Source organism: Macrobrachium rosenbergii, chromosome 8, assembly GCF_040412425.1.
Source record: "Macrobrachium rosenbergii isolate ZJJX-2024 chromosome 8, ASM4041242v1, whole genome shotgun sequence".
Classification (NCBI taxonomy): Eukaryota; Metazoa; Arthropoda; class Malacostraca; order Decapoda; family Palaemonidae; genus Macrobrachium; species Macrobrachium rosenbergii.
This window is the reverse complement of record NC_089748.1, coordinates 7000515-7024240: the sequence shown is the minus strand read 5'-3', so window position 1 is coordinate 7024240 and position 23726 is coordinate 7000515. Positions and strand designations below refer to the sequence as shown.

The window sequence follows — 23726 nt, the reverse complement described above, 5'->3', positions numbered from 1 at the left end:
GAAACATGGTAGATTAAAACAAAGCCGGGGATTTTTAATATTTTGAGTTTCTGATTTTTGGCAATTTTTTTTTTCTGTAATTTTTCCGGGAAAATTTCATAAAAAAAAAAAATTCATATCTCGAAAAATAATTGAAAAATCAAAAATCCCCGGCTTTGTATCGAAGGTCCATATGTGTTTTATACGTGGTTCAAATCTCATCCCTTAAAACCAAAAAGCAAAGGAGGAGATGCATTTTGAAAATGGCCATTTTTGGCGAAAAATGCTCTGGCGTCCACAAAACCTAAGGTCACTGAACAAAAATTTTTTCCCCAGAAGTTCCACACAATATCCTTTAACAAACCCCCTATATATCAACAACCTGTCGTTAAAAAAGTCGGAAACCGGCCGATCCCCTTAAACCATTGTGTTATTTGCAGAACACAGGGGAGACCATATAGGCCCAATATAGTTCCTCCATTACCTTGAGTTCAGGGTGCAATGTAAGCTACCCTTTAATACCACAGGCATGGACAACACCGGCGGATTATGGATTAAGAGAAAGGGACAGAGCCCTGAGAAGGCTTATATAATTTTATTTGTGCCCGATAACCAGAGGCATACATGTGGAGCTAGTTGATAACCAGTCCTGTGACTTGCTCCTCAAGAGTTTTAGAAAATTCTGCAGCAGAAGAGGTTTCCCAGCACTCATGTTGAGTGACAACGCCACCACGTTTGTAGCGACATCAGAGTACCTTAAGACCATGTCGGAGAGACCCATCGAGTAGGAAGAATGCATGGCACTTGGCCCAGGATAGGGGAAGTAGTCCTCATTCATGACTAGGGCTCAAGGAGCAAGTGGAAGGTGGGCCACTTGATCCAGTTACATATGGAGTGAGACAAGGTCCCAAGAGTGGCTACTGTAAGAACTACCCATAGCCAGCTCATGAGACCTGTAATTAAGTTATACCCCTTAGAGCTGTGGCAGGAGATAAGGGAAATTAATCCTGCGACAGAAGACGTTCAGTCAAGCACCCGCCCGAGCAGGACTGCTCAAATAGCTGCAGAAGCCAGAAAGGCATTGATAAGAACAGGACTATTGTAAATAATGTAGGCATAAGTTTTTCTTGTGGTGGAGTATGTCGAAACTTCGACAAGAGATTGTACTTTTCTGCAAGTTTTGGTGCGGTTTTATGTATACTTTATAAATTTACGTAAAATGGAAATGCATATTATGTAGAAGAAGGATTTAATGTTTTGTTGTGTTTGTATTTAGTAATGAAAAGCGTTGTTTTGGCTGTTTCTGTATTTAATTGTAAGTATACGTGTAATAGTGCTTAACTTCCGGCATTGGTTGTCCGGTGGTTAGTCAAATGTTTGGTGTTGGCCAAAGACGAACATGAAGGCAGTCTCATCACAGCCTTGGTGCAGTGTAGTTCAAAGTAATAGGGACTCAAGAAAAGGGAATGCAGCTATAGTTGTTGGTGCCTTGAAATCCACTCAAGTATTCCTTTTCATCTTAAAGTTCACGTATGGAAATTTCTTTAGGCGATATGCATATCTAAATGTAAGGAGAATTTCTTGAGGTGTGCTTTGGATGAGGGTTACGAAGTAGAGATTGTGCTCATGCCAATCTAATTCTAATTCAAGCTAGGAACATTGAATGCGCCAATAGTAAGTTTATATCGTTTATGTCTTAGATTAATGTACACAATGCAATGTCATGTTTTAAGTGCAATTTGGAATAGTATATGAATGAAGTAACCTGGGTGTCGCAGTATTAGACTTAGGCTATGATTAGGTTAGTATGTTTCAAATCGTTTAGGCTATATGATTACACTTAAGATTTAAAATGCTCTACTTGTTCTGAGTGAGTCTGAATACCACTCTATCTAAAGGAGATAAACCTGTGGCAGAAGGAGACAACCACACTGGAGAACAGTATTTTAGTAAAGGAAGTGCAAATGATCTAAAACAGGTTGCATTGATTTTATCGGTGTTATAAATATATGAAGCGTTACGAACAATACCTAACTTTCGCTTACTGCCTACCTCTAAGGAAATCTTGAAGTAATCTTAAAAAATATCCACCCACTCCAAAATTCTGAAGTTTAGATAAGTGCCTTGTGATTTACTAAATTGAAAGTGTCACAAAAATTTATTTGAGTAGGGGGCTCAAATCCAGTCTTTCTGGTGGTTTGCCTCTGGCAGTAAAGGCCAAGGATTGTCAGGTTTTTTCTCTCCCTCTTGACCTTCCTTTGGTAGAGTTCTCCTTGAGGGGATGGGTGAGTATGACAAGTCTGCAGTGGATGTTGCCTTGTATCTTTAGTCCCTCTGTTTGCCTCTGTCTTTCCTTTGATTGACTTGGCCTTGTTGTCCTCACCTGTTTTCTTGTGCGTCTTGAGGTCTCTCTTTCGTGTGGGCAGTTTCAAATTCTTTTTGTCTATTGTAGGTAAAAGTATCTGAAGGCTTTTAACTCCCTGTTGTCCTCTCCTCCACCAGTTGGGGCATATCTTATCTTTGGCATACTTACATCTGAGAGCCTTTTGGAATGGGGTTTTGGTTTTCAGGTTTTTTGTGATGGTGTGATGGTCTTATTCTAGTTCTTGAACACAAGTTACTGTATGCTATAGTAACCAGACACCTTTCTTTCCCTTCTGTCTTGCACCTTTGGTAGGTTTTTTTCTGGGGATTGGTTCACTTGACTTGTTTAGACCGTGGGATGCATGTTTGCATTGCCCAATCCTTCAGCTTCCCGGAAAGTTTAGTCACTTCCTTTCTGTGCTTCTGACAGTGGCCATTGAGGGATGCTTTGTGTATCTTGGAGGCATGAGGAAATCAAGGCACATGGCCTTTGGCTGTGGTGCGCAAAAAAAAGCCAGTGCTTGCTCATCCCTGTCTTCCAGCTCTCATTTGCATTTCTCTGCCATGGTAAGTCTTATTAAAAGGACAGTAAGATCATTAACTTTCCAGTTTATTTGTCATCTCAAGACCCCTGCCTTGCCTCTTCAGGCTTCATTCGTTGGACGTAAGTCTTTGTGGATATGGGCTTGTTGTGCTGATCTTGGCTTCTTTGAGGGGGCTTTCAAACTGCAGTGTTACTTGGTGAAGTTTGACCAGTCCCCTTCGATCCACCCAAGGATATAATCCCACACCATCTTGGTATTCACTTGTCTTTCGGAAGAAGGGACCTCTCACCTACAGAATCTTTTGTCCTTTGGCATGGCTTGGGAAGGCAGCGTGTCTTCACAGTTCCTTCTGTAGGTGTTATCTCTTCAATTTTATGTCATTCCAGGGCAGGCCCTTGGGTCTAGGTTCATCAAGATCTCCTCCATGAAGCGACATTCTTTGCAGTGTTTATCAGTGGTTGTGCTCGGTAGTTGCTGAAGAAGCTCTTTTGTTTCCAGCTACTTCCAAACTTATGTTTCAGTCAGTTCAAATGAGGTCAGAGGTTTAGACTCCTCCATGTTGAAGTATTGAGCATAGCTCATTATGTTAGTTGAGCTGAGTTCCTGAAACTTGGATGCTGGTCTGTCTCCTTGCCATGCCCTAGTGATTAGGGAGGACATGACATTTCCTCTACTTGTCATTGAGTTTATCACTTGCTATATAGAAAGAGGTTTCTGTTGTGCCTCGATTCTTCTGTTCTCTATCATCCTGTTGTCTGTTTCTTCATGGAAGTGGTTCTTTCTGTGTCTGATGTTGATAAAGACCCGCGGCATGAGTGGAGATGCGCTATCTGAGCCTGTTTGGGATGTGTCTGACTGCCAGGCTCCTTAAGGTCTGTTCTCTGCATCTGGGTTCAACATTTAAGGTTGTCTCTACAGTCCAGGGGCAGTCTAGGTATCGTCAAGTTCTTCCTTTGGGGTGTCACTGGAGTTTGGATGACTCTTACCACCTCCACTGTTTTGATCATGTTGATGATGGTTTCCAGTTTCCACTTTGGAGAGTGTTTCAGAGCAGCCTCTTACATCAGTTTTATGATTCTGCAGTCTCTTAGTATCTGAGGAGCTTTACATTTTGCATTTTGGGCTTCTGTTTGACTCATATTTTTATTTTTCCATTCTTTATTCACAAGATTGATTCAGTGGATCTATACCTTTTCTGATACAAGCCTCACATTCCACTGGGAACTTTTGTTAGCTTCAGAATTCATGTATTAGAATCTGCTAGTAATAACTCATTCATGGTACTCAACTGCACCTCCTTGCCCGACTCTCTTGAAGTACTTTTCTGCCTGGTGTTGGCTTTCAGGTTGTGCCTCCAGCAGTTGTATCTTTCTGGCCCTTTAGCTCTTGTCTGTCGTATATCTTGAGTTGCTGCTAAAATTAAAATCTCTTGATACCCTTGAGTTTGGTTTGATAAATTTCTGCATACTTGTATACATATAACTATAACTGGAGGCTTTTGCACAGCTCATGATCTACAGGGCTGTCCAATTCTTTGCCATCCTCAGAACAGTTCGCTGCCTTTGGAAGGTTACCTTCACTGCTTTTATTAATGCCATTGTGGTACACCGTTGGCAGATGTTTCTTGTTGGGTCTGAGTGTTGCATTGAGCCATGCTGCAATCAAGGGATTCTAGTCATTCATCCTCTTCTTCATGACGTGCATCCATTACTCTTGAAATACCTGGATTTGTTTGGGTCATAGCTGGGTCCATGGCCTATATATGAAAATGAACTTCTCTCATCTAGGCTATCTATTTTCTTCAAAGGATCTGATGCTGAGTCCTCCCCTTAGAATTGTGATTCAGGATAAGTAATAAACAGTATTTTAACTTGAAACAAGCTTTTATACAAACTCTTTAATGATATTCTTCAATACTGTCTTCCCTTCACCCCTTCACCTCACTTCCAGATTAGGGTTTGCTCAAAACAGAGTGTGTGGATTGGTCTATTTCACATGTAGTAGGGCTGATTATGAATAATGGGTATGTATATAAATCTCGTGTATGAAAAAACATTGATTTTTTACTGTCTCTAAAAGCCATTTTTTTTATAAGTGTCATGGAATGCAGAACGTCACTACCATGTTTTATGTGATTGTCCAAATTTTTAACTAACAAAAATCAAGTGTTGGAAGCAATTTCCATGGTGAAAATTTGTCAGAATATTTGCCATTTTTACTTTACCAATTTTCTTAGACCATAGTATTGTTTGTATTGGTAATTTTTCAAAGCAGAATTGCCTGTTTGGAAGGTAATTAGGATTGTATTAGCATTTGATATTTTAACTTGGTATATGTATTCTTGTTATTGATAGAAGTGTCCACTCACCTGAAGTATTCATTTCTTTGCTGGATTTAAATATTTAATTATCTGGTGGCTGTTGGAGAGTTCAACTTGTTTCTCAATTTTTCTTCACTTGTGGTGCACTTGAAAAATGATTTTTTTTATCAAATAAATAAAAAAATTCTCTTAATTTTAATGTTATTTTTCCAGATTTTAGTTTCCAGCAGGACATCAATAAAGACAACCCATTGGGCATGGGTGGTAAACTTGCCACTTCCTTTGCCTCTCTAATGAAGCTACTTTGGTCAGGCACCTTTCGTTCTCATGCTCCTACTAAGCTCAAGTCTGTGATGTCAATGAAAGCAAACCAGTTTTCAGGGTTTGCACAACATGATGCTCAGGAATTTATGGTCGAGCTTTTAGATGGTCTTCATGAGGTCAGTACTGATTGTTTGACATTTAACTTTTGAAAATGGAAATTTAGAAAAATGTTACTGTAATCAGCCACACATGAAATTGTGACAAAATATCTGATTAAAAATGTATTATTAGGTAAAATCCCATAAAAACTTTAATTTTTCTTTGAAGCTATAACTTGGAATGGTTTTTATGGTTATTAGAAAAAATTTCTTTACAGGATCTCAATAGAGTTAGGAAGAAGCCATATATTGCTGAACCACCTGACCTTGATGGATGGCCAGATGACCAAGCCGCAGACGAATCATGGAAGTTGCATAAAATGCGTAATGACTCTGTTATTGACGATTTATTTAAAGGGCAATTTAAATCAACACTTACATGTCATCAGTGCAACAAAATTTCTGTCAAGTTTGATGAATTTTGTTGTTTATCTGTACCTATACCCAAAGACCAAAAGGCAAGTGTTTTACATCATTAGGTTTTACGTATAGTATTGCTTATTGTTTAGTCAAAATACTTGTTAAGCCACCATTCATTACTTGCAGTAGTTAGCTTACACTGCTTGGCAGTGCTGGTTGGTGTAATGGATGGAATGGCATTACTTCTATCAAGGAACCCTAGGTGTGGGGCTGGAACTCTTAAGCTGCAATCATTTATATGTTCTCTAAATTTTTACCATCTGTACACTGTCAGCTTATCATTGAATGAAAAAACATGTACCGTTTGACTTAAACAAGAGAGAGAGAGAGAGAGAGAGAAACAAAAATACATATACACATTAAAAATATTTAATACACTAATAGCAGTACGTACACAAAGGTAAATAAAAATTAATTCACAAAACTGGGTTATAAGAATATACAGTATCAGTAAACATTAAATTAAAATCAATCATAAAAAAGAGAGAAACTCCTTCATAAAGCATTGGAGCTACAAGCCAGTCAGCAACTAGCTGTGCGAAAATGATCCTGAACAAAAGTAGGCAGATAATCATTCACATGAATTTACCATGGACCATTTTTCATCTAGGTTGTTAGGGTTCCATGCCCAGGAGCTTGGCTATTCCATCACCTGTCTGGTTCTTTTAAATATGCCTTTGAGGATGGTCAGTGGGTACACTATGAAAATAACAGGGTGTAAAATACCGAAAACTTATTTTTGTTAGTCACGGTGAGTCCTCGGTTCCACCAGTTTTGCCTGATGAAAAAGCATGGGAATCCTTAGTGGATGTTTGATTTTCACAAACTTGGCAAGTAGTGGTTGGTGCCTGGTCAGCTTGTGAAACTGTTAGTGGAAGGACAGTGAATTGTAATACCCTGTCTCATGTTCAATTGTACTCCATCATTGTATTAACAGTGGCACTATTCTGGCTTAGACCAGCTATGACAAGAATTCTTGATGTTAATTGATCTGTTTTATGGAGCCCCTGGCAGGTCCATAAGGGTAACTCCTTTGAGGACTCACAGTGGCTACCAAAATCAGGTGTTTATGTCAGATTTTTTTTTTTTTAATCTTTTACTGTATTGAGTAAATCAGTTTTAGCAAGCTTAAAGATGTAATTCAAAGAATCCAAGTTCCTATTTCTGTTTTACATCTTTACAGTACACTCATGTTTAATTTTATTGCATAAATTATAATTGTGAAGCCTGCTTACAATTACATATATTACCCTTGTGGTTTTTACATAATTTTGAACATTGGGGAAGATGTTCAAGATGTCCAATATTGGAAAGATGGTTAGATTTTATAACAAATTATGTCACTTCATATTATCAGTCATTGTAGTGTGGCTTAGATAATTGTCTAAATATATATTTTGTCTTTCAAACACCAGGTTATTCAAGTGATTTTCTTTTGGAAAGATCCAAATCAGAAGCCAAAGAAGTATTATATTCGTTTTGCTGCGAATGCATCAGTTGAAGAATTGAAATATGAGTTATGTGAGAGAACTGGTGTTCAAGCATCTTGTATACAGGTATAGTATAATGGTTTTTTGTGTTACTACTAGTAAACTGAATTCAGGACACTTCATATTACTAAGGATAATTTTATTAATGTAAGTTAGTAATATGCATTACTAGTCTTTTTCCCTTAGCAAATGTAGTTAAAACCAACAGTTCATTATCAAAAAAGTTGGTGTACATTTTAAATTTTGGTAATGAAAAAATACAGTATTAGGAATAAGTACTTAGCATGTACAGAGAAAGACTGTAGATTCTAGGATGCTTTGTTGTTGATTACCTAAATTTATGTAGCTTACGTGTTTTGAATGGTTTAATGCCCTTGTAGCTTTGGTGTAGTAACTTTATCAGTTTTATATACTGTACTACATACATAATAATATTGCTGAAAACTATTTTCTGCAGATTCAAGTTATACAGTACAATACATGTACAATAGATAATACATGTAATGTGAGAGTGTAGGCTAGTTCCTAAGCAGAAAAACAAGTGATTTTCATCAGGACTACTCACATTGCATGTTTTCAGTTGTATATAATCCTTTACTAAATGTTTGTACAGGCAGTCCCTGGTTATCGGCGGCGGTTCCGTTCCCAGCAGCGTGATGATAACCGAAAATTGGCAATAATAGCTCTGATCCCAGGTTATCAGCGCCAATATCAGGTTATTGGCACCACTGTTAAGTGGAGATTGGCACCAATAACTGGGAATCGGTGCCGGTAACTGGAGATCGGTGCATATTGGCACTGAAAATCCAATTATCGTTGTTGCTAGGCAAGCACCGTAAAACTGGATCTCCGATAACCAAGGCTGCCGATAACTGGGGACTGCCTGTATACCATACCACATATGTAACAGTATTGCTGAAAAATATCTGCGTACTAAAATTATGCAATCCTAGAGGTAAATGTAATCGAAAAATTGCATAAATTACATATTTTCAACTATATTTTATCTTTTACTGCAGTGAATTACAAGTATCAAAGGTATTTTGACCAAGAAGATGCAGTACACTTTTGACTGGAAGAATGTTGAAAAAAATTTAGTAAACATAGTATGGTGGAAACATATTAGTTGATGGCTTGGTAGGAACACTCATTAGTTGATGGCTTTGTAGGAACACTCAAGAGTTGTTGGCTTTGTTTTGGTTTGTGTACTGCAGTCATTTGACTATCTCAGTGCACTGAAGTATTGTGACTGGCTGAGACAGTTTATTGATTATTGTAGTTTTTCAGTGAATTTGTTTCAGAAGTACTTTGGTTTATGTTTACAGCTTCATTGATTTCACTATTAAATAGGCTTTTCTTCAGTTGACATACCAGCAAACTGAAAAACTTCAACTGATTACTAAGTAACACAGACAGTATAAACTGCCCAGCTGTGTTGCATCAGAAATTTTCCTGGCCAACAATGTCATATGTATGTGAATGTAAGGAGTTACAGCTGGTGCAGTATTGCAGGGTTTGACTGATGTTAGGTGTGGGTTTAAGTGGTATTATTTTATAAGCTTAGATAAAGAAAACCTAAACATTGCACCAGGGAGGATTAGAAATTTGGAGTTATTACCCATTTACACTAAGAATGGCACAAACATGATATCCCCCTCAAAAAATAGACTAAAGATCTGAATTCTTGCAATACAGATACAGTAGTACCTTGGACTTCGAACTTAATCCGTTCCAGAAGGCTGGTCAGAATGTGATTTGTTTGAAATATGAAACAAATTTCCCAATAGGAAATAAAGGGAATCGGGATAATTCATTCCGGCCCACCCAAAGTCACCCTTTTAACATTTTTGCTATTATTAATGTGTTCAGAAGTTAAATTAAGAGAGTAAAGCAATAAAACAGTATGTTACACGAAGTAAAATTTTTGAAAGATTTTCTTTCCGTATACAAGCTAAAAATTCAGATCACAAACTGTTTGGTGAAAATGGTGCATGGCCAGCAGAGATTGAGGGAGTAGAGACGGTATCTCCTTGAGGTTAATAACAAAATCAGTTTTATTACATTTTGCAAGGATTATCAAAGGAATCAAGAGTGTGTATGTCCAATTGTGTGTGTGTGTGTTTATGAGAGAGAGAGAGAGAGAGAGAGAGTAATCAGTGTCCAGCATATGTGAAAACAATCCCTATGATTGTTGACATGTTTTTTACACGTGGATCTTGAGCACAAGGAGATTAACCCTTAAACGCCGACTGGACGTATCATACGTCGACTAAAATTGTCTGTTGGGTGCCGAGTGGACGTACCATACGTCGACTATAAAAAATTTCAACCTTCGGTCAACTTTGACTCGACCGAAATGGTCGAAAAACGCAATTGTAAGCTAAAACTCTTACATTGTAGTAATATTCAATCATTTACCCTAATTTTGCAACAAATTGGAAGTCTCGAGCACAATATTTCGATTTATGGTGAATTTTTGAAAAAAACTTTTTCCTTATGTCCGCACGGTAACTGCCAAAATTTTCAGAAATTCTTTGGTCATTTTGTCGTAATGTTTGCACCAGTTTATATTAGTCGTTACATAAAGTTTTATATATGGAAATGTGCGCAATTTAATGCAGAATACAACAGAAAATAACTCATGGTTGTAGCTTCTATCAGTTTTGAAATATTTCCATATAAATCACGATAAGTGCCAAAATTTCAACCTTCGGTCAACTTTAACTCGACTGAAATGGTCGAAAAATGCAATTGTAAGCTAAAACTCTTACATTCTAATAATATTCAGTCATGTACCTTCATTTTGCAACAAATTGGAAGTCTCTAGCACAATATTTCGATTTATGGTGAATTTTTGAAAAAACTTTTCCCTTACGTCCGCTCACGGTAACTCTGCCGAACGTCTCACAAATTCTTTCGTCACCTTGTCGTAATGTTTGCACCGGTTTATATTAGTCGTTACATAAAGTTTTATATATGTAAATGTGCGCAATTTTATGTAGAATACAACAGAAAATAAATCATGGTTGTAGCTTTTATCAGTTTTGAAATATTTCCATATAAATCAACGTAAGTGCCAAAATTTCAACCTTCGGTCAACTTTAACGCGACCAAAATGGTCGAAAAACGCAATTGTAAGCTAAAACTCTTACATTCTAGTAATATTCAATCATGTACATTCATTTTGCAACATACTGGAAGTCTCTAGTACAATATTTCGATTTATGGTGAATTTTTGAAAAAAAAAATTTTTTTCCTTACGCCCACATGTAACTCTGCCAAACATCTCTGAAATTCTTTCGTCACTTTGTCGTAATGTTTGCACCGTTTTATATTAGTCGTTACATAAAGTTTTATATATGAAAATGTGCACAATTTCATGTAGAATACAACAGAAAATAACTCATGGTTGTATCTTTTATCAGTTTTGAAAAATTTTCATATAAATCATGATGTGCCAAAATTTCAACCTTCGGTCAACTTTAACTCGACCGAAATGATTGAAAAACGCAATTGTAAGCTAAAACTCTTACAACCTAGTAATATTCAATCATGTACCTTCATTTTGCAACAAACTGGAAGTCTCTAGCACAATATTTCGATTTATGGTGAATTTTTGAAAAAAACTTTTTCCTTACGTCCGCGCGTTAACTCTGCCGAACATCTCAGAAATTCTTTCTTCACTTTGTCGTAATGTTTGCACCGTTTTATATTAGTCGTTACATAAAGTTTTATATATGAAAATGTGCGCAATTTCATGTACAATACAACAGAAAATAACTCACGGTTGTAGCTTTTATCAGTTTTGAAATATTTTCATATAAATCACGATAAATAGAACAAATTCTACTTTCGGTCAACTTTAACTTGACCGAAATGGTCGAAAACTGCAATTGTAAGCTAAAACACTTACAGTCTAGTAATATTCAATCAATTACCTTCATTTTGCAACAAACGGGAAGTCTCTAGCACAATATTTCGATTTATGGTGAATTTTTGAAAAAAACATTTTTTTACGTCCACGCGTTACGAATTCATGCATCATTTTGTGATAATATTTTCTCTGTGTTGCTTTGATTGTTTTACAATTTGTTATATACCAAAATCATTGCAATTTAGTGTACAATACAAAGAAAAAAAAATAACTTGTTAGCTTTTACCGTTTTGCTCACAGCGCTATTTGTATACAATTATATATGAAATTTTTTTTTGCGCTGTCATATATTTCAATATTTATGTATGATAATGATATTTTTTTCATTTCTGATGGTTGCATACTAAACTTCAGGCAATGACAAAAAAAAGGAGCCAAAAATAAACTCTTAATCTTAAAAACTAAGCGTGCTGTGATTTTTAAAAAAACTTTTTTTCTGCTTCGGTGCTAACTCCCGAACGCCACTGGCATACAACAGACACTTTTGTAAATAGAGGCTCAGCATTAGAGGGTTGATTATTCCACAACAGATCAACTTACTATTGGCAAATGGCAGAATTTAAAATTATGATCCAAGAAACATGAGGATTTTGCAAACAAATAAGTAATAAGTAAAGAATGCAAGTAAGAAAAGGAAAGAGAGATCAAATAACTTTTCATAAGAAAGTCATTTAAACAAACAATCCAAGGCATGCAGAAGCTGAACGTGGCGCTAGTATCTTTCGTGATGTGGGGATGAGTTGCTTCTAGAGTGCTAAAAAATTGTAGAAAACAAATGTCACTATAGGTATTTTACTGTAACAAAAAGAAGTGAGTTGGGTGAATCAAGTGTAAGTGAAAGCAAATGGGTGGAATGTAGTGAAAGAGAAAAATCATCTGAGCCCGGTCCCAGTGGTACAGCTGGGGAGTCAGTGGGAAGCAGACCCCTGTCTCCCACCCAATAACCTACCACCATCCCCTCCCTCTCCTCTCTACATTCTCACTCAGCCCAGTCCCGAACACTTGCTCAAGTATGACTCCCTTAATTTTTCATTGTTACTGTATTGCATTTGATTGTTTTCAAACATCTAACTGACCTGGTAGTTATATATATAGCTTAAGTCCCTGACGTGACGGCAGAATTTCAAAAAACTCGCGGCAATCGCCGATCGGGTAGTCAGGTGGTCCACCTGTGCGCCCTCTACCCAGGTAACTGGAACCATTCTACATATTCCTCAGATCTTCCCTGCCACCATAACGGTGACATCGTTAGAATTTCTTTCGCAGCCTGTGTTTTTTCAAGTTATTTGGTGAAGTACACTTTGGCTTTGGCTTTCGCTCGCTTTTGGATTTTTCTTTTGGATTATTCTTAGACCTTTTAGATACTGATTGGTTTGAACCTCTGCTTGTGTTTTGGATCTCTCTTTGATTTTTTCAACATGTCTGACTCTTCATCGAGTGTAAGAATGTGTGTGAGGGGATGTAAGACTAGACTTCCTAAAGCCTCATTGGATCCCCATCAAATATGTGTAAAATGTAGAGGTAAGAGTTGTGAATTGGACGATAGATGTGAGGAATGTTTTGGTCTGTCTGAAAGAGAATGGTTAGACTACAACAGGTATGTGAGAAAACTTGAAAGAGACCGGCTCAGAAGAGCCAAGAGTTCTATATCTCACTCTTCAAGGGACAGTCAAGGGTTAGATATTTCCTTGCCTCATTCTAACAACCCAATTGACCCTTCCGCAGTAGCGGTAATTTCTAACTCCCCTTCTAATACAGGTAATAAAGAACCAACTCTTCAGGATATGATGGCGGCCATTCAAACCCTAGGAAAACGGGTAGAATCCCTTGCAGAAGACAGGGAAAAATTATGGTCCGATTTTAGAGATCTAAAAAGTGAAAAAATTAGTGCAAGTGCAGTGGAGGGTGCGGCCGCTCGGTCCTGTTGCGCTCCTAGTCCTGGACCTCTTCCAAGCTCACCAACCCCTGTGAGAAGGAATGTCGAAAGACGAAGGGAGGCGAGAGGCTTTAGTTACTGAACGGTCGTCCCCTCGAGCGTACCTGTTGACGCTTCCCAGGACGCTCTCCCTCGACATAGAAAAGGCGAGGTTAATTCGTGTTCTTCGTCTTAGGACGATGCAGTCCCCAGACGGGGCTGGCGTCTTAAATCAGAATCGAGACCTTTGAAGAGAAAACTTCCCGATGTTGAAGGGCGTCATAGAGATACAAGTCAAGCTCCAGGGTGTAGCCACTGGAGCAGTCCGGAGCGTTTTCCTTCCAACTCCGAAGGCAGCTCACCCGCCAAGAATAGACGTAAACTGGCAGGTTCGATAACGACGCCTGACAGCAAAAAGGTGGACGCATTACTACCCTCTGTACATGCCCCTCCCCTTCCCTCGGATTGGTATTCGTCCCCAGAACACTCTCCACAATCCTTACGGGACGTTGAGAAAAAGTCGACAGAGAAAGTTGTGTCTTCCCCGGTCTGTCCCCAGCAGCAGGGACCTCCACAATTACAACTGATTAAAGACATGCAGCAGAAACTCTCGTCCTTAGTTCAAGTCTTGCAGCCTGCAGGAAAGAAGGATACTGTTCTTCCGATTGCTGTTGGCCATCCGGAAGATAATTGGGACAGATGTCGCACGGGCGGCCAGTTCTCAAGTGACTTAAAGGATCGGCAGTACAGCGAACGCAGAAAGAAGATTGGTCCTGCTCAAAAAGTTACTATCACTGTACGTCAACCTGAGGAAGCTTTTGACAGATGTCGCACAGGCGGCCAGTTCTCAAGTGACCTCAAGGTTTGGCGGGACAGTGAACGCCAGGACGCGCAAGAACTTGAACAATAAGGCGCCAAGCGTCATTTGGCTGGACGCAAAGATGTTGATCTTCAGGAAGACAGGAGTCAGGACGCCAGGCGTCAGGACACCAGGCGTCAAGGAGTTCGGCGCCAGGACTCCAAGCGTCATGAAACTGGACGCCAAGAAGTTAATTTCTTAGAGGAGAGACTCCAAGACTCCAGGCGTCTGCAGACTGGTCAACAGGACGTCAAGCGTCAAGAGGTTGGACGCCAGGACGTCAGACGTCATGAGACTGAATATCAAGAGGCTAGTCATTTAGGTGAACTCCAAGACGCTAGGCGTCAAGAGATTGGGCTACATGACGCCAGGCGTCAAGAATTTGGACGCCTGGACGTCAAGCGTCATGATACTGTACCACGGGAAGTTAATCTTTTGGAAGATAACCCACAAGACATCAGGCCTCAAGAAACTGTACGTCAATATACTCTAACAGGACGCCAGGACGCCAAATGTCAAGATGACATACATGAAACTGAACTCCATTATACAAGGGAGGACTTTACCGACCCGATAACAGAACAGCAGTTGGATGACGTGGAAGACGATCTTCCTCACTCACTAGACAATCCGTGGATGACATATCGGACGAGGAAGAGCGAAAAAGACCAACCTCCTCTTCGGACTTAAAGAGATTAATGAAAGTTTTCACGAACTTTTTCCTGATAACTTCATTCCAGCCTCTCCTTTCTCCTCCATCGAATTTACTTTAAGAAAGACGTCTTCAACGAACTTCTTTATGAAAATGGTTATGTCTCGCTCATCCAAACGGGCTTTAAAATTGATGGAAGAGTGGATGAATACTAAGAGAGATCTGGGCCGGACGGTGTTCTCTTTTCCCCCAGCCAAGCTAGCTTCTAGATCTAGCGTGTGGTACGAAACTGGAGAATCTCTTGGCCTAGGAGTTCCTCTTCTTCCCAGGGGATTTTCTCGAGACTAGTAGAGGCTTCCCGCCGCACACAGCTATGATGAAGTCAAAGGTGTTTTGGTCCGCTTCTGAAATGGACCATCTTCTCAAAGGAATCATTAGGGCCTTTGAGGTTTTTAATTTCCTTGACTGGACCCTGGGAGCCTTGGGTAAGAAGATGGACGTCAGCAAGAATGCAGACACAGAGGACCTGGTGCACATAATGGCTTGCATGGATAAGGCTCTCAGAGATGGTGCCAACGAGCTTGCGGCGCTTTTTTCTGCAGGGACCTTAAAGAAAAGGGCACATCTTTGCTCTTTTCTGTCCACTGGAGTAACCACTACTCAAAAATCAGAACTCCTTTATGCTCCTCGTTCTGCTTACCTGTTTCCTCAAGAGCTAGTAAAAGAAGTCACAGCGGCCTTATCACAAAAAAGCTACGCAGGACTTGATTACGAAATCAGCTAAAAAGTAATGCCAACGAGCTTCACGCACGAAAGAATAGGGAGAAGCTCCTGTCTCTCAGCCCTTTCGTTTCAAATCCTCAGTAGAGGAAACTCAAGATCTGCTGGGAGAAGATCAACGAAAAGAGGTTACAGACAAGGAAGACACAGAGTCTGATGGGAGTCTCCTTCAGACAGCGGTAGGAGCCAGACTGAACAATTTCTGGCAAGTGTGGGAAAGGAGAGGATCGGATCCTTGGTCCATCCAGTCGATCAAAGAGGGGTACAAGATCCCTTTCCTCAGGAAACCCCCTCTGGCATCAAGACCGATAGACCTTTCGGCCAAATACGAGAAGAAAATGAAGGCGGAGGCTCTGCAACAACAAATTTCTCTTCTGTTGCAAAAGAAAGCCATAGAAAGAGTTCAAGACGTGGATTCCCAGGATTTTACAATCGCTATTCCTGGTTCCCAAGAACTCGGGGATGGAGACCAGTGTTGGACGTGAGTGCTCTCAACGTTTTTATTCAAAATTCAAAGTTCACAATGGAGACTACGAAGTCTGTCCTAGCAGCGGTCAGACAGAACGACTGGATGGTATCATTGGATCTGCAGGATGCTTATTTCCACATCCCTATCCACCCAAGCTCCAAGAAATATCAGATTCGTTCACGAGGAAGAAGTGTTCCAATTTCGAGCTCTTTGTTTCGGCCTAAGCACCGCTCCTCAAGTTTTCACGAGATTGATGAACAATGTAGCAGGAATGTTGCACACGAGAGGCATCAGAATCTCCTTATACCTAGACGACTGGCTTCTCAGAGCCCCTTCCCACACACGCTGCCTGAAGGATCTTCAGACGACAGTCCAGTTATCAGAAGAACTGGGCCTACTTATAAACAAGAAAATTATCACAACTGATTCCATCCCAAGAGATTCTATACCTTGGGATGAGGATTCAGAGTCAGACTTTTCGGGCTTTTCCGTCGTTGTCAAGAATGGAACAAGCCTTAGAAAAGATTCAGAGCTTCTTAGGGAGACAGACTTGCTCGGTGAGGGAATGGATGAGTCTGCTGGGGACCCTTTCCTCTCTAGAGCAGTTTGTCTCCTTGGGGAGACTGAATCTTCGCCCGTTACGGTTTCATCTCAATCGAACTGGGACAAGGGAAAAGAATTGGAGACGGCGTGTATCCCCATCTCGAGTCCCGTGAGGCAATATCTAAAATGGTGGAACGACCCCATCAAGCTACGAGAGGGCCTTTCCCTAAAACAGAGGAACCCAGACCTAGTGTTGTTCTCCAACGATCGGACTCAGGATGGGGAGCGACTCTGGGAATCAACGGTTTCAGGCTCTTGGACCAAACAGCAAGAGTCTTGGCATATCAATCAGAAGGAACTAACAGCGATCCTTCTAGCTCTCAAAGAATACGAACAGATAGTAAAGAACAAAGTGGTGCAGGTCAACTCCGACAACACAACAGCGCTGGCCTACATCAGCAAACAAGGGGGCACTCACTCCAAATCTCTATACGAGACAACAAGAAAGCTTCTTCTCTGGGCGAAGGCAAAGAATGTGAGACTACTAACCCGCTTTATTCAAGGGCAGAGAAATGTAAGAGCAGACATGCTGAGCAGGAAGAATCAAGTCCTGTCCACAGAATGGATGCTACATCAGGACGTCTGCAAGAGCATGTGGCTGATTTGGGGGCGACCGTGCATAGACCTTTTTGCCACAGCACGGACGAAAAGGATAGAAACTTATTGTTCCCCTGCCCGGATCCAGAGGCTGCTTACATAGACGCGTTTCTCATGGACTGGTCAAACTTGGACGTTTACGCATTCCCACCTTTCAAAATTATCCACAAAGTAATACAGAAGTTCGTGGTCGCACGAGGGGTACCAGAATGACTCTAGTCGCTCCCTACTGGCCAACAAGAGATTGGTTCACAGAGGTACTGGAATGGATAGTAGACACTCCGAGAGAACTTCCGCTAAGAGTAGATCTACTCAAACAACCCCACTTGGAAAGGTATCACCAAAACCTCCAAGCGCTACACATGACTGCCTTCAGACTATCGAAAAACTCGCAAGAGCTAGAGGCTTTTCGAAGGAGGCAGCTAGCGCGATCGCAAGAGCAAGGTCTTCCACCATTAAGGTATACCAATCCAAGTGGGAAATTTTTAGAGGATGGTGTAGAAACAACTCTGTATCCTCTACCAGTACCTCTGTGACTCAGATAGCAGACTTCCTTCTTCATCTTAGGAATAACCTTAAATTTTCAACTTCAACCATTAAAGGTTATAGAAGTATGTTAGCATCGGTCTTTAGACACAGAAACTTAGACCTTTCTAACAATAAGGACCTCCAAGACCTTCTCAGATCCTTCGATACATCTAAGGAGAGGGTACAAGAATCACCGGCTTGGAACCTAGATGTGGTCCTGAGGTTCCTCACGAGTGATAGATTCGAACCTTTACAAAAGGCATCCTTAAAAGATCTCACTATGAAAACGCTTTTTCTAGTCAGTTTAGCTACTGCAAAACGAGTAAGTGAAATTCGTGCCTTTAACAAAGCTATAGGTTTTAGACAAGGCAAAGCAGTTTGCTCACTTCGACTAGATTTTCTGGCAAAAAATGAACGTCCATCTCAACCTTGGCCCAAAGCATTCGAGATTCCTAACCTGACGGATGTCACAGGTGAGGAAATAGAAAGAACTCTGTGTCCAGTAAGAGCTCTAAAATATATCTAGAAAAGACAAAAGATTTACGGGGATTCAGAAGGGCTTTGGTGCTCTGTCAAAAAACCCTCTGGACAAATGTCTAAGAATGCTCTGTCCTTTTTTATCAGACAATTAATAAAAGATGCTCATGTGGGATGTAGGGAATCAGAACACAATATTCTAAAAGTTAAGACACACGAGGTCAGAGCGGTAGCAACCTCTGTGGCTTTTAAACAAAATAGGTCCCTCCAGAGTATCTTGGATACGACCTTCTGGAGGAGCAAGTCTGTTTTTGCCTCACATTACCTTAAACAAGTACAGACTGTTTATGAAGACTGTTACACGCTGGGTCCTTTTGTAGCTGCAAATTCAGTAGTGAGAAAAATAGCTACCCCTACAATCCCATAACCCAATACCCTTTTTTCTCCCTTGGAACTAAGATGTTGTTTTTTGGTTGTTTGCGAAGTCTGGACGCAGTCTTCCGCAATCATTAGCAAAGAGTTTTTTAAATAATATCATTTACTTCAGTACTCTTAGTCAGATGGTCATTTGTTCCTTGGTAGCGCCCGGAATAAGGGTATTTAAAGGAGGTCTAGTCACATAGAGGTTATACACCGGTTGACAGCCCCTAGAGATTTTTCAGCCCCCTGGGTGGATCGCTGGATCTCTTAAGGAATGCAGACATAATGAGGCAGGAAAACAATGAAGTCAGCTTCCTTAACAGGTAGGAACCTTTAGTTGGTTTTGCAAAGTTTTTGTATTTCAATTCCAACGATGTTGGCTGTCTCTGACCCTCCACCAAAGGTGTCAATCAGCTATATATATAACTACCAGGTCAGTTAGATGTTTGAAAATGTTATTTTCATAATAAAATAAATTTTTGAACATACTTACCTGGTAGTTATATATATAATTAAATTCCCTCCCTCCTCCCCTCTAGAGACTAGGGGCATGGAAGATCTGAGGAATATGTAGAATGGTTCCAGTTACCTGGGTAGAGGGCGCACAGGTGGACCACCTGACTACCCGATCGGTGATTGCCGTGAGTTTTTTGAAATTCTGCCGTCACGTCAGGGACTTAAGCTATATATATAACTACCAGGTAAGTATGTTAAAAAATTTATTTTATTATGAAAATAACATTTTTATATGTATTGTAAAATTTTTCGTGAAATTCCCTTCGTATATTTTTTTTTATTAATTATTACTGCCTTTTACGTATATACAGTAATGTTTTACTGTATCTCCTCTTTCTCTCCTCAACAGTATAAACACTCCCTCACTCTATCTCAAGTCAGTTGTCAATCACTGCCGTGACATATGATTTTGTTCATCTTTTATGTTAAATTTTATTGTGAAATGGTGTATTCTTTTTATTTTGTTGAATGTTTGATATAAATGATCGACAAATGAGGTACCACTGTACTACAAATAAGAAAACAAATTTAATTTTCAATACCTGGATATATTTTACTCATTGTTACCCAGTATAAAAATATCCAGTATGAATTTCTGAAGAAACAAAAAATAATGTTCTCGTAAAGTCAGGGTCATTTGAGAAAAGCTGAAATACTGGTAATATTGATACACTACCATTTAGTTACTACTTGTCCGTTAACTTGTGTACTGTAATCTGCCGAAGTGGGAATGAATCCTTGTGACCACATATATTTTCCTGTTTTTTATGATACTTTTGCTTATTTACTTTTTAAACTCGGCTTAACTTATACACTTCATTCAGTGGTCATGTACATGAGTTCTGATTACTGTAAAGTTAGGTATTGTTCGTAAGGTCGTACATAACAGTGATAAAATCTTTGCCACCAGTTTTAGGTCATTTGTGCTTCCTTTACTAGAATACTGTTCTCCGGTGTGGATGTCTGCTTCCGCCAGAGATTTGTCTCTTTCAATAGAGTAGTTTGTGGTGGTTGGTTTCTGTTTCCTAGTAGTAGCAGTTATGACTTGGATTACCAACGGATGGTCTCTTGATTGTTACTTTTCCATAAACTGTATTTCAACAGGGATCTTTAACATTCATAATTAATCCCTGATCCCCTAGCTTCTTAGTTCCAGAGGTCTTTTATTCCTCACACCATTGGACTGTGGAAAAGCCTCCCAGAGGATGTCATTCAATTGGAACTTCAGAAGTTCAAGCGAAGATACAGTGCAGTACTACCCTAATACTGTTCTCCTTTCATTTTAATATATTTTTTCTATTTATTGATTTATTTTTTTCTTTATTAATAAGTGGGATCTCCTAGCTTCTTAGTTCCAGAGGTCTTTTATTCCTCACACCATTGGACTGTGGAAAAGCCTCCCAGAGGATGTCATTCAATTGGAACTTCAGAAGTTCAAGCGAAGATACAGTGCAGTACTACCCTAATACTGTTCTCCTTTCATTTTAATACATTTTTTCTATTTATTGATTTATTTTTTCTTTTTTAATAAGTGGGATCTCTTGTTTAAGTTTTTCCCTTTACCACCACTTACTTCCTAATGAACACCGTATTCTTTGGAAGCTTGAATTTCAAGTCAGTGGCCCCTGTGGCTTGTTCCATATGAATAGATTTCAGCTTCTGAATGATAAATAATATTAGTATGTTATCGTTCCTCTGGATTTAGGATAGACCTATGAAAAAAAGTAACCTTTGGCGTCTAGGGTGTGGACAGAAAATTTTCAAGACTTTTTTTTCAGGCTTCTGTGATGAAGGGAAATAACGGTACCTAATAACATTATAGAATTAAGGCTGTTACAGGTATTTTAGAAAATATATCAATACTGTATGTGCATATTGCATACAAAAAATTTACTCAATTTTTTTATACCATACCACATACTGCTATGATTTTAATAGCCTTAATTTTTAATAGTGTGTAATTTATGGTATGGCAGTAATTGATAAATTAGGTATATTAAAGTACAAAAGAGATTGTGTTAAGCATTTTTGACTGGAAAATCTTCACTTTTGTTTACCTGTAATTGACTGAGAAGTTATCATCTATGGTTTTTATATGTGCATATTAAAAATTTTTAACTTTTGTTTGTAAATTTTAATGATACAATAGATTAAATGTTGTTTGTAAAATTTAATGATACAATAGATTAACATGTATTTTATGTAGTTATGGCCTTTAAACTATTTTACTTTGCTTGACATTTCAAGGTAATGCAAGTCAGCTGCAGGTTACACAGGTGTTGAAGCTCCAGAAAATATATTGTTTAATTGCTGATAAAAAATTGGGAATAAAGTTTTGGCTTGTATCATGTATTGTATAGCTGCTTCACTTTTGGAGCATTTTAACATTATAGCACTGTTTATAAATTTAATTTTGTTCAAGAAAGTAGCTCCATTGCCTGGTTACTCAATGATGATGATAATAATAATAATAATAATAATAATTAATAATATAATAATAATAATAATTGGATGTGTTTACACAGCGTTCACGAACAACTATGACTCCACATTCACACTCTTGGAATAACTATGTATCTACTTAGACAAACAACTCTCGATACACATTCATGTGCATCTAGATTGACTGATCTAAATTGACACTGCATCTAGATACACAGAATTGCGAAGCCGGTTGTATCTAAATACACGAATTGTGAAGCTGATCTTTTTGCACAATTAGAATACGGTACAACGTAAGTTATATGCAAATAATTTCCTAAAAAATGATTTAACTTGACTATACTTATTTTTTTACAAAATAAGGCAGTAGACTCAGCTAATGATTGCCGTATTAAGAGTACAGGCAAATTAGTCATAATAAAATGTAGCTTAGATAGAGTCCTAGCCTAAACCCAGACACAGTGTAAGTTCAGTAGGCAGTTAAGAATTAACGAATGACAAAAGAGAATCTAGGCCTAATTTTGATGTTTTCCATCCTAACTTTGGGAAAATATTTTGAGCACTGCCCTTCAACATCCACATTTTATGATTTTCAGTGACCTGGCTAAATTACATGGTGTTGAAAATAATGTGGGTTTTTGTAGATCTGTAATAGCAAAGAATTTATGGTTATTTGCTCAGTTTCGAGGAATAACTTAGAACTTGCTCAGAGTTTTCTGCAGACCAGAGTTATCTCGGAATTGACCAAAAATATTGAAAATCCTAATTAAACAAGGGAGTGGAAAACCCCACACCTTCCAAGTCAGGGCAGATGCCCTACATTAGCTTAGGTTGGGGTGCTGGCTAACTAAGATGGTCTAGGCTCTGAAACTTCACAGCATAACCTAGAATACTCTAGATTCACTAGGTACTGTTAAAGATATAGTGTACATAAGGTTAGGTTAATTTTTTTTTTTTTGTAAACATTACTGAAACACATACTTATACTCTCCCAGTCTGCAGTCACTCCCCAGTTTCTGCCAGGGACTTCAAACTCTAATATACTGAAGTTTAGTTAAGGTTAGGTTAAGTGTTTTGGCAAACTATACTCAAACATACTTATACTCCATTAATCTGCAGTCACTCACCAGTTTCTGCCAGGGACATAAAACTCTAGTATATTGAAGTTTAGTTGAGTTTAGGTTGAGTGTTTTGGCAAACTTTACTCAAACAAATACTTATGCTCCCCCAGTCCGCAGTCACTCCCCAGTTTCTGCCAGGGACTGAAACTAATATATTGAAGTGTAATTAAGTTTAAGTGTTTTGCCAAAAAACTTAACCTAACCTTAACTACACTCCATCTTTAACAGTACTATACCTGGTGAATCTAGAGTAGCCTAGGCTATGCTATGAGGTTCCAGAGCATGCACATGTATATATTTCTTTTTATGAGCTGTATATGTCTATGCAGTTTGAAATTCATAGCAGTAATATTCCTTAACACATTAAATCTAGCAATCCAATTTGCATTTCTTCAAAACTCGACCCTGTACACTTTAATTTTTAATTGAATCTCTATCTGTATATGGCAAAAGCCAGTAAAACCAAAGATTCAGTAAACACAATAAAATGTGTACCAAAATCAGTAAAATGTGGATGTTGAAGGGCAGTCCACAAAACAATTTTCCCAAATTAGGAGGAAAAACACCATAAGTTAGGCTTAGCTTTTCTTTTTTCATTTGTTAATTCTTAATTTCCTACTGAACTTCCACTGTCTCGGTTTAGGCTAGGACTCCAATTTAGCTGCATAAGTTATGACTAACTTGCCTATTCACTTAACATGGCAATCATTAGCTGAGTCTACTACCTAGTTTTGTAAGAAAAGTATAAAGTATATATGTTACATTTTTTTTTAGTAAATTTACATATAACCAGTTCCTTGTGTTAAATTTTTTTTTTTTTGCATTTCTTAATCTGTAAACTCCCTGAAATATAATAACTTTTACTAGTCACAT

General features: G+C 38.7%; 1 protein-coding gene across 2 annotated transcripts in view; it reads left to right on the top strand.

Moving 5' to 3' along the window:
• LOC136840581 (ubiquitin carboxyl-terminal hydrolase 19-like) overlaps window positions 1–23726 on the top strand; it is a 270035-nt gene that overhangs the window by 106491 nt on the left and 139818 nt on the right. For both annotated transcript variants that reach the window (XM_067107228.1, XM_067107229.1), the window contains exons 8-10: window positions 5422–5648; window positions 5849–6088; window positions 7466–7606. In XM_067107228.1, coding sequence (XP_066963329.1) covers window positions 5422–5648; window positions 5849–6088; window positions 7466–7606 — 608 coding nt within the window. The remainder of the gene's footprint in view (window positions 1–5421; window positions 5649–5848; window positions 6089–7465; window positions 7607–23726) is intronic.